Source organism: Plasmodium inui (assembly GCF_000524495.1).
Source record: "Plasmodium inui San Antonio 1 unplaced genomic scaffold supercont1.148, whole genome shotgun sequence".
NCBI lineage: Eukaryota > Apicomplexa > Aconoidasida > Haemosporida > Plasmodiidae > Plasmodium > Plasmodium inui.
Genome location: NW_008481982.1, coordinates 1 through 11,352, shown reverse-complemented (window position 1 = coordinate 11,352; position 11,352 = coordinate 1). Strand labels below are relative to the sequence as shown.

The 11,352-nt window shown below is 45.0% G+C and overlaps 3 protein-coding genes across 3 annotated transcripts; all 3 read left to right on the top strand.

The window, feature by feature from the left end:
* Positions 1-342: 342 nt before the first annotated feature.
* On the top strand, positions 343-528 carry C922_05717 (hypothetical protein; the record flags this gene model as incomplete). The annotated part of the gene is made up of 1 exon (XM_008821288.1): positions 343-528. The coding sequence occupies one exon, from the start codon at positions 343-345 to the stop codon at positions 526-528; it is 186 nt and encodes a 61-aa protein (XP_008819510.1).
* A 2,800-nt stretch (positions 529-3,328) lies between these two features.
* C922_05716 (hypothetical protein) lies at positions 3,329-3,559 on the top strand (the record flags this gene model as incomplete). The annotated part of the gene is made up of 1 exon (XM_008821287.1): positions 3,329-3,559. One exon carries the CDS (start codon positions 3,329-3,331, stop codon positions 3,557-3,559), a length of 231 nt encoding a protein of 76 aa, XP_008819509.1.
* A 578-nt stretch (positions 3,560-4,137) lies between these two features.
* On the top strand, positions 4,138-6,160 carry C922_05715 (hypothetical protein; the record flags this gene model as incomplete). The annotated part of the gene is made up of 3 exons (XM_008821286.1): positions 4,138-4,245; positions 4,480-4,613; positions 4,771-6,160. 3 exons carry the CDS (start codon positions 4,138-4,140, stop codon positions 6,158-6,160), a joined length of 1,632 nt encoding a protein of 543 aa, XP_008819508.1.
* Between the last annotated feature and the right edge of the window lie 5,192 nt (positions 6,161-11,352).

The window sequence follows — 11,352 nt, the reverse complement described above, 5'->3', positions numbered from 1 at the left end:
AAATGACAAAAGACGAGTAACCATGACTGCCAAATAAGGACCTAATCTTAATATCCAATCAAAATCTAATAACCGTCACATCACAAGAACGCCTAATAGCAAAAACACTGAATGGAACCGACAAAAAGGAAAATTGACTGGAAGACTTCACAGAAAAGTTATCACTGAAAGTTAGAATATCCGAGAAAATCAAGTAAGTCCAGGAATTATGTCTTTCAGAAAAATAAGCCTGAATTAAAATAATCATTTTTTTTTATCTGGTCCAATACGTCCCAAAATCGCCATGCAAATTTCCGTCAAGAGAAACACAACTTCTCATTTCGGGTAAATTCAGTACAACAAATGGCCTCAGCAGAATTAAAGATCATACTAGTAAAAGTCCGAGCAGAGAACAATATTCTCCGAGTTATTTTGTCGTCTACCCAGCTAACATTTCAGTTAATTATAAGAACCCAAAATTCAAGTTCCCGACCACCCCTAACAACGAGCCAAATCCCCGAAGAAACTACACCAAAACCAACCAGCTAAGGATTAATGCTACTACGAAGAAAAGACCAACTGGAAAATTCTAGAGTCCAGGTGGAACTCCAACAAGCCGTCTAGAACTTCCTCTGCCCAATCACCCAAAGCCAAATCAGATTCTACCAACTCTGTGACCACAAACGCCTCAACAAGGCACCCAATCAAAGGCAACACCCAAGAATAAAAGAGAAGAGCGTCCAATCCAATGCACAAAATTCCCGAGTGAGTTCAAGACTAAGGGGATGAAAATGTCAGCGGCATCCTGCTGCCGGATTCCCTGTAACTGAACCGACAACCCAGGCATTACCACCAAATCAGATCCCTCCAAAATCGGAAGCTCCAGAGGATGTGAGGGCTGATCCCAAAAAGTCCAAGACTCCTGAAGCAGAACTTTAACTGTCAGCCACAACAGGCCGAATCCCAATACTATCATGAAATGACAGAGGAGTAATAATAAGTCAACAGATAAACAGGATGCACAGCGCCTCCCGTCAGTGAAGCCCCTGCCAGCAGCACAAGAAACACATTAACCGAAGAAGATCCATACTCCCAATAAGTCCCTAAAAGTGACAGAATTCCAACAACCCGTGTACCAAATAACCAGAGTAATAAATCCTCACCACAATAGAGGCTTAAGGATAGAAGAAAGAGTACAATCTCCAACAGCTCAGTCGTCCTTCATAGATTTTTAATATCTCTCGCCAAAAAGAAAAAAAGCCCCAAAGATAAATGAAACTAGAAGGCTTCCTAAGCACTCAAGAACGATCTAATCACGTCCCAACTCAATCAAACGAAAAAACAAGACAACTCCGACCCAAAAAATCGACAACTCAACCCCCCAAGAAGGAAACTGGGGGAAGCCCCCATAAAAAAATACAAAACAGGAAAAGTATCAGATGGGCCACTAACTGGAGAACCATCTTCTCAATTAATATAGGTCCCATATTCTGAACCCGAGTACGTAATCACTAAAAAACTAGAAGATACAATTAAGAGAAAGTAACAAGCAGGAATCAAGGGAAGTATGAGTTCCAGGGAGGGAGCACCCAAGTCAACGTACCAACAAACAAATATGTCTCCCTACCTATCACAGCAGAAGACATCTCCCAGTTTGGAAAGATCAGCTGGGAAAGAGATAAACCGCATCGGGGCCCCCTCTGAAATATTCGACGACTTCAACGGGCTCGGAGGGGGAGAAGGAAGAATATTAAGAGATAACAAGAAACCGAAACTAACAAAGCAGGCTTGGAAACAGACAGAAACAACTCCCTCTCCAGCCCAATCAATGAAAGGGGGGTCACGATAACGTGAGACCAAAGGAAGTACCCCCTACAAGCACAATCCACCCCTGACGGGGGAATAGCTAAGGTAAAGGGTGCCCTACAGAGGAAATGAAAGGGGAAACCAAATCAAGTTAATCCTCCCAGGCTCAGCAGAGCGCGTTAGTGGCGAAGGAAAAGGCGCCCAAGGAAGAAAGGAGATACGTCAAAAGAAGATAGACGAAATGAGGGGGATATTGTTACCTGAAACCACAAAATAGGGACCCAAGTGGGCCCAGGGATATCGAAACTGAAACCAGTAAAAATCCCGAAAGATCTAAGCAGCTGAACAAGCCACGCAACAGGAAGCCAGGTCAAGTCCCAATTTAGGGGACGAATAATAGATGCGAAGGGGCGTCTCTAAAATCCACCAACGCCACCTCACTAGCGAGAAAGGACAACACAGTCAAGTCAGGGGTAGAGTGAGGTTCCCTCGCCAGGAGGCAAAATCAAGATAAAAAGAACCAAAGGAACAGAGGATCTAACAACAAAGGGAAACTCAAGTTCCGGCCAGAGGGAAGGAAGTGCCAATGAACCTCCCAGCAAGATGTCTGAGCCAGATTCCAAGGGAATGAAAAGGAACTACCCACAGACAAATGAGCCAGAAGCAATAATCATCCTCCCGGAGAGTCTCAGTGGAGCCACTTCCCCTGATATACAAACAAACCCTCAAGGGGCCAGAGAGGCGACATAGAGGACAACACGGCAACATATCCCTACTCCAACAAGGAAGCTAAGTTATGATGAGGGACAGAATATGAAGGATCTGACTCATCAGAACGCCGAAACTTTTGGAGAAACTCAGGCGAAAAGAGCAGGAAAGTCTAGAGAATATTTCGTTCCTTCCAGTAACAAAAGTCGGAGTTCCAGGCACCTGCCCCTGGGCTGAGGAACAGGCCAAGTTTCAGGAATCCCCCCCCTGAGAATATCTGCAAAAATCCTTCAGCCGTGGGCAACTGCAGCTTTTCTAGACAACAGGAGGAAGAGTCAATCCTCCCAGGCGACTCCTCCAGAGCGTTGGCATGACCCAAGCACTCCCGTAAAAATGAACAGATTTCGGCGAGGCGCTTAATAGGAAGCATCGCAGATATAGATCAGTACAGTAGCAGGGACACTCCAAGGAAGTAGGAGCTATCGAAGGACGTGAAAAGGTAGAAGTTTCCTGGGTCCGTTGAGGAAAAGACTCAGGGCTCAGAACCGAAACAAGCAGGGGAGTAGGAAGGGGCTCCAGATAGCGACTACAGAGGACCAATGAAAGAACCAGAAGTCAGTAAAGGAGGAGAAGGAGAATACGAGAGACAGAGGATTGCGAGTGAGGGGTAACGAGTTTAGGATCGAGTCAGAAACATAACATCGAAAAGACTAAGTCGTCGAACCACCCGTGAGAGCATCATACCTACCCGTCCCCTCAGAGCAGAAGAAGTGAGCCGACACGGAGAAGATAATAACCGAGGGATTACAAAGCATGATGAGGTATAAGAGCCAGCATGATTAATATCCCAGTGCTCCCCCCCCGGGGATCCCACAAGAAGGACAACCTAGGGGAGGTTCCAGACCAATCGAATGACGGGAGCCCTCAAGAGCAAGGAGCGGCAGGATCATCTAGGCAGTTTAGAGGCAGGCGGAAGACTCAATCCAACAACAGGCAGTATAGGTCAAAATTATCGCCGTCAAACCAATATGAAAGGGCACCCTCAGACAGAAGAGCAGAAGCCTGAGGCTCTGAACTGAATAGAGGGAATCGGAGAGCTACGGTGAATGTTCTCATTGATTAAATAACAGAAAGCAGAGTGACAAGCTGCTGTCAACACCACACGGAGGGGTCGTAGTTCAGCTCAAAAGGAACACGGTTCTCACTCAGAACCAGGCAATAAGCGGGTGCTAATGAAGAATCCCCCCTTCATGGGCCGCGTAGGAAGAAAGCGGCGGATACTACAGGAGTGAAGTCCCCGAAGTCGGCACGTCAGCACGTCATGGTCCGGCACCCTAGCGCAAAAGTTTCTGAGGGGGTTGGTATCCTGAGAACTGCCAAACAGTCAGAAGTTAACGTCATATCTGCGCGAGATCCCCCACACCGAAAGAGTGGGGACAAGTAGCAAATCATGGGGGAGTCAGTCCACAGATGGATACAAGAGGCAGTAGGGAAAAGAGTTGAGAGCGACTGGACGACGAAGAGAGATCGTGACAACAGGAGGAGTAATCTCGTAGATACGCACCTGGGCGAAAATGGGCGGATAACGAGCCACACGTCTTTATGGGAGAGAGGAGGACAAGTGGAAGATATCACCACCGAGGAATGGGGAGCATTGGAGAGAAGGAACAGAAGGCGGGGGGACCGAATAGCAACGAAGGGGCAAGTGAGCAGTTCCTAAGGCGAAGCAAGGAGGAGGTATTAGGGAGTGAGGTAGGACGAGCATGAACATCCAGACGGAGAGAGTAGAGAGTCGGGGAAGGGACCCGGCCCGAACAGAGATAAGTAAGAGCGTAGGAATAATCCCAAGGGATGAGCAAACAGCACCAGGCGGTTCAAAAACTCGGATGGACCACCAAAGACGGGCCAGTTGAGCGCTACGTAAAGGAGGGGGGACAGTATCAAAGATAGGTCGCCTTTAAGCCGGACTAAACGAGTAGACCCCAGGTGAGCATAAGTCTGTACCTCGTGAGAGCCCCAGTAATATTCATTAGGAGGCACCCGAACAATCCACCCAAGGTGAAGGAGCTCAAGGCTCAGAAGAAGGAACAGGTTTGGACGCCGAAGGAGAAGCAGCCCGAGTAGTTCAAATCACTGAGCCAACTAAAACAACGACATAGACTCGTGACTCAGCAGAGTCCAAATGACGAATAACAAACTCGAGTTAATAGGATGGAAAGGATGGAAGAGCAAAGTTCCATTAGGCGGACAACAGTGCACCCCCGACGCAGCAACTAGATATTGTTATGACCTTAGCTTCAAAAGCCACAGGAGCACAAGAGGGGTGAGGGGGGTCAGTAGCTGGTTAAACAGGTGGAGCGACTTAGTAAGAAATTATATGGAATTAAAGGATGGAGTGGACATGAAGAAGTTCAAATCAGAAAATAACGAAGGACCACTAGAATGGGAGGATTTATTGCATAGTATAGTGTCTAGGTGTATAAACTCAGCTAAAGGGAGATCCATGAACACAGAAGAGGATCAGTATTTAGGCGAAGCCGACTGGGATTTATGGAGAGGTTTCGTCAGTCAAAACGCAATCATAAGATGTCAAGATTCAGCGGAATGTCAGAGGATGTTGTTTTTAGTTGGTTGTATAATGTACTGGTTATGGGGGCGGGATATAAGAATAGTAAACACCGACTCCGGAGCCTATAAGAAGTGTGAACAGTTGAAGCTCAACTTACTTAAAGTCTCTCAGCAACCAAGACGATGGAAATGGGTATCGGAGAAGATAACATTAGGCCCCCAGGAACTGTGTCAGGCTAACACAAACTTCGAGGATTGTCGCATGTACGTTCTGAGTATTGTTTTAGCAGTGGCCAACCAGATGAGGGAAATATGTCCTTCGTGTCCAATGACAGGATTAGATGAGATATTTAACGAGCAGATGTTTCAACTGGCACCAGAAGGAATATACTGTCCTACTAAAGACCCAAGTCAACGTCTCTGTTTGAGAAGCGTAGCCGAAGGGGCCAACGGCTACGTAAAGGTAGGCCAAATCTCTTCGGAACCGCAAGTCCAGGAGGGGGAGACGGGGGGGTCGAAGACATCGGCCCAGCAAAAGGACATCCAAAAAGCAGCAAGCCTGAATCAAGGGACCGGTGCGGGGTCGGTTCAGAACGAGGCTGCGATTGAAGAACAAGTCAAAACAGGGCCGTCAGGAGATTATGATGCACCGGGAGGTCATCCATCCGCCCATAAAGCCAACAACCTGCAGAAGAATGACAAGGATGCCCCCACGGGGCTCCCCACACCTCCATCGTTGGTTAGTCAAAGTAACGGTTCGAGAAGGAGGCAAAACAGCCAAACCGTAGGATTACAGGCGAAATTAGGGACTGACAAAGGGCAAATAGGGGAAGCTTTAGGCACTGAAGGGGTCCGAAGTGAAACAAACACCATGTTGCAACAGCAGCCGACAGAAACAAGCACCCCCTTCCAGGACACCCAAGGGGAGTTGGAGCAAACCAGCAGTCTGGGGGGAACCATCGGGGGTACCGTAGCCGTGGGGCTCTCATTAATAGCAAGCGCGTATGGTTTGTATCGTATCTATTTGAAGCCCTCAAGGAGGAGACGTAAGGTCCCTGTGGAATTCCCAGCGGCACAAGTCAGCTATAGGAAAATATAATGTCCGAAGCTCGAAATGACGAGTGGAAGTCAGGACGGAAGTGAAGAAAGGGATGGTTAAGACGGTAGCATTCAAACGCCGTCGGCTCAGGTCAGACAACAACTTTGCGAGGAAGGTGGATATGAATCAAAAACGAGGGGGAGGGGACGATGCGTGGCCAGCTAAAAAGATCGTGTAGGTCGTATCACAAGCCATCAGGAAACACCAACGGGCAAGACGCGAGGAATGGCAGATCGAGTATCTGAAAACGATCAACAGTATGAAACACAGGGAGCGGCCAACCCCTAGGGGAGAGGGGAAGTCATCAAGCCAGAGCAGAGCGGGAATCGCAGGGGTCCTACCTCACGTGGCTTCTGGGGGCCACACAGGACCGCAGGGGGATGGAAGGGGGTGTGAGAAGCCCCAAGGACAAAGGAACTCCAGAGAGGGCCCGACTCCTGGCCCAACCTAATTCCGGAGACCCGGGGGGGGGAGGTAATGGGACGTGGCGTCTCAGGGGGGAGCCTGAGCGAAACGGTGGTTAGGGGTCGGGGTTTAGGGGTTAGTGTTGAAGTTTAAGGTTTAGGGTTTAGGTTCAGGGTTTAGGGTTCAGGGGTTTAGGGGTCAGGGGAAAGGTTTCAAAGTTTAGGGTTTAGGGTCTAGGCGTCAGGGTTTAGATTTAGTTTTAGGTTTAGGGTTTAGGCGTACAGGTTTATCTCCAGGATTCTGGGTCTATGTTTATGGATTCATTCTTAGGATTTAGGGTTTCAGTGGTCAGGGGACAGTTTTCATGGGGTAGGTGCGAGGGTTAGTTTTCATTGTTTAGGTTCAGTGTTTAGGGGATTGGTGTCAGGTTTTAGTTTTTAGGACTGAGGGATCCGGTTTTAGGAGCTACTGTTTAGGGTCCAGTTTTAGTGGTTAGTGATTATTTTTTAGTTTTCAGGTCTTAGCTTCCGGTCTTCGGTTTCAGGGTCCAGTTGTCACTTCCTAGATATCTTGTTCAGTCTCACTTTTACGGCTTAGGTCCAGAGGCATCGGGCGTGCGGGACTCTGGTTTTGATCTTCAAGGTCCAGTGGTCACTGTTTAGTGGAGGATGGTTCAGTTCTTACGGTTTACGCGTTAGGGGGGTAGGTCTTATGCGTTTTTTCTTATGATTGATTGCTTGGGGCTTATGGCTTATGGATTAGTTCCCCCTTCCATGGTTTAGGGGTTACGGGTTAGGGTTACGGTCCAGGAGTCAGGGACTATTCTTCAGGTTTTAGGGGCTTCATCATGTTTTAGGCTTTAGGGTCTAGATGTAGGTTTTTGGGTTTAGTCTTTGGTCTCAGCTTTCAGGTGTTACGGCTTAGGGTTCAAGTTTAGTCTTCAGGGTTTAGGGTTGGTCCTTTAGTTTTCGGAATTCAGGATTTGGGGTGTTGACTTCATGGTTCAGGTTTTCAGGGTTTAGGGTTTGGATTTTACGGCTGTTGCGGTTTCGCTCTTTTTTTATTGGGTACGGAACAATGTTTTATGTTTCTGTAGTCATTTTTTAAGATTCACATCTCAGGGGTTATTTCTTAGGGGTCACGGCCCAGGAGGTGTTGAACTGTCTCTCTTTCTATATTGCTTGGGTTTCGGGTCATGTGGTATTTGTGACGATGCTGGGCGTTAGGGTCACGGTTCAGTTCTTAATGTTCATCTCAGATGTTCTTGTTTGCGTCCCTTTTGTTTCTTAGGATGGGGTTGTCCCGTTTTACGCTTAGGACTTAGGTGGGTTGCTGGATTGATTCTTTCTATTTTCTGTCTTGACTAAAGTGTATTCTGGTGGAGCTCAACCTGGAATGCCGGGGTTTTTTGGGGGATTCTGTGTTTAATCTTTATCCTTGGGAGCTCAAGCATCTAGGTGTAGGGGCTACATGCAGGGGGGGGGGTTCCAGTTATCAGAGTGCTGTTTTTAGGGATGTAGGTTTCATAGACCGCTGGTTAAGGTGTTTTTGTGTTCCTTTATTCATTATTTCTTGCTCTTTGTTGGTCATTTTTTCTGATCTGGAGCTTTGGGGTTTATCTGCTGTTGCTCACTGGGGAGTTAGGTTCGATTGAGGGTGCTGGAGGGGGGTTTTTGCGTCAGTTTTCTGAGTTAGTTTTTATCTCTTATCTGTCCGCTTTAGGTTGCTGTTTGTTTTTCTTCGTGTGTATTGATCAGGGATCTGCGGCTTGGGGGCTAGACCTGGTTTTGGCGTTATTTCTTAGGTCCTATTTCTTAGTGATTTCTTTAAAGGCTCCACTGTTTAGGGAGGACTTTTTTGCATTTAGTGTTTAGGGTTCACGGAGGAGGCTGTAGCTTCTCGCAGTTAGACTTTAGGGACCTGGTCTCCGGCTTTATTCTTTCAGGGTTGTTGTTGGTGATGAGATTTCATAGGCCGCCTGGCTTTCCTTCTATTGGTGATGGGTTAAGGCTTCTGATTTGCAGTTTAGATTTGTCTCTCCATTATTTACTTGCTATGGTTCAGCCCTAGGATCTATTTTGTAGTTGTTACGCTCATTTTCTTCTATTGGGTCCTTCCTGTCGCGAATGTACTCTTCCTCCCTTAATATCCACGCGTCACCATTTAGTATACACGTGGTAAGCCTCAGTGTCCATACTTTGCTTCCTAGGTTTCGTGTTGGAGGATGTTTTGTTGTGCTGTGGCCTCCTATTAGTTGTTGTCATAATTCTTCGGCTTAAGGCTTCGGTGCTCACTCGGCTTTTCTACCTCTAGATTTGGTCCCCTACGGTTTCTTTACTTGCTTTAAGGCCTTAATTTTCTTCTACTTGTTCTTTTATAACCTGTTTGGTGTAGTTTTGTTTAGCTTCCTCATTTGACTCACTTTTTTGGGTAGCTGGTATATGTAACCCTTCTTATTCCTCATTTTTTAGCTGTCAGACCTTATCCCTTAGTGGTTATGGCTCTGGTTCATATTTAGCCTGTCCTAGGTCCTCTCTTGTTTGCTTTCATCCAAGACGGACTCTCGGGAGCGTTTTTTAATTGTAGTATCGCCGAGATATGCTGGCTGGCTTTGATCCGTAATTTTCTTGTTTTAATGGCTACTCGTCCGTCTTCACTTCTTGAATGTGATCCTGACGACTGAATTGATCCTGGCTAATGCCTGTGGTGTTGGCTCTGACAGATTTCATCATGTGTTCCCTTTCTGTAGGCCTTAGGATTAGCGGTCGGTTGTGGGTTTCTTACTGAGTCGTGATGAATCTTTAGGGAGTGATGATAACCGATTTTACGTATCAAAATGAATTCGCCTTTATAATTCTTTGATTTTAGCTTTTACTAAAAAATAACTATCAATACAGTAAGTGAGTTAGCCTGTATATCTACATATGTATGCATTTCTGGAGGAATTAGAAATAATTCCTTCATTCTTTAATGAGATTACAGCTACTGATTCCTAATAAGCCACATAATATCTCTAATATCTTAAAAAAACAAAACAAAATAAAAGGAGCACATAAGCTAATTCGAATTCGTCAATAGTAGCCCCTGAAATAATCATGGAAGATTGTTGGCATCACTGGAAGACAATCATATATACGTCCTTCCCGTGAAGGGGGTTGTATCATGTACTGAATCCTACTAGACTTTTCCTTTATCATGTTTCCGACTGGATTTTGATGTGGAGCTGCTGTTGTATTTAACATGACTATTATTGGAATGCCTTCGTGCTATTAAGACAGGGTTACTTCTAATCAAATATTATCTACAAATATAATAATATTTCTTCTGTAGTCATCGATTTAGTGGTCTCTTTCTCCCCCTTGATTTGAGTATGGTCTGTTTAAGAAATTAAACCCATGTTCCTCTATCAATCGGGTTCATCTGATAATGTATACATAATGGGAAAAGGAATATGCATCAAGATTATTTCATATATACAGGAAGGTTAAAGTTTTTTCCGGGTAAAGAGGGGAAAAACGCATGTGGGTTGCAGAGAAATGAATAATGGAATTTTTCTGTCTCTATCTATTTCGTCCTTAGACTCATATAGATATCATTTATATTTATATATATACGGAGCTTCCATTTTCGTCATGGTTTGTTGCGGGAGAGGAAGTCATCTTTTTCATGGGTTGCGTTTAGAATATTATGATCACATGGCTTAATGCCGAACCCCCCCCCAATGATGTTTTCGATATTTAGGTTTATTTTTTATGCTTAGATTGGTCAGTTACTGAATTAACCTATTAAATCCTCCATATAAGATAAAGGCGAGACGGGGGATATCACGAAACTTTTATTCATATCATAATATTAAGTGTTTATCACAGAACAAATCCAGGGGGGCAAGAGAAATAATTTGTTCAGATAGAAATAAACTATGACTTTATATGTTTTATTTTGGCCGTCCTGCAATCAAAAGAAAAAAACATATACGCCTCAGATATTTGCCATTAACAGATGAATAGTTATTTATTGCAATAATTAATGTATCATGAAGGAAGACACAAAAGGAACAAGTTTTTGTTTGGCAAAATTTTTTGATACAATGAAGGGGCAAGGAATGTTGTGCTTGAGAGGATTATATAGGGAGAAGTACAGTTGAATACACGATTTGCATAGTGGCACATTGGCACTGCCGTATCTGACACTTCACTCTGGAATATTTAGAACCAGGTATCCGCAAATTGTTCGCTTCCTATGTTCTATTATCCCTTGGCGCGCCCTATGCAGAAATAGGATTTCCCCTTCGGGTTAGAGATTTTCCTCTGCTTTGTTTTTCAACCTAAGTTGAGGACCCGTTTCATAAATTAGTCACCTAATTCCATTTCATCAAACCCAGATAACACGCCATCATCGGATTCAGAATGGGTGGAACTTACATTTTTATCTGAGTTTCTTCCTCTCAGAGATGCATCCTCATTTAACTCCGAGAAGTTCCTCTGTTGTATTGGGGGCATTATCTTCGTTTCCAGGGGGGTTATCTCCTGCGACAAGTTTCTTAAAAAAGTCTGGAACGACAGGTGGTGTACACACTAGTAATATGTATATTATTTATAGTTCATATGTATAGACTGCTTTCTCCATATAAACATCCCAAAAAAAGGTACATTTGATCCAGGGTAAGAACAAAATAAGAAATTTCGAGAAGCTTCGTATTATTTCTTCAAGAAATGTCTACTCTATATAGCTTCCTAGTAGCAACATATAAGTGGCGACAACGAGAAGTGAAACTGAGCAGGAGCGAA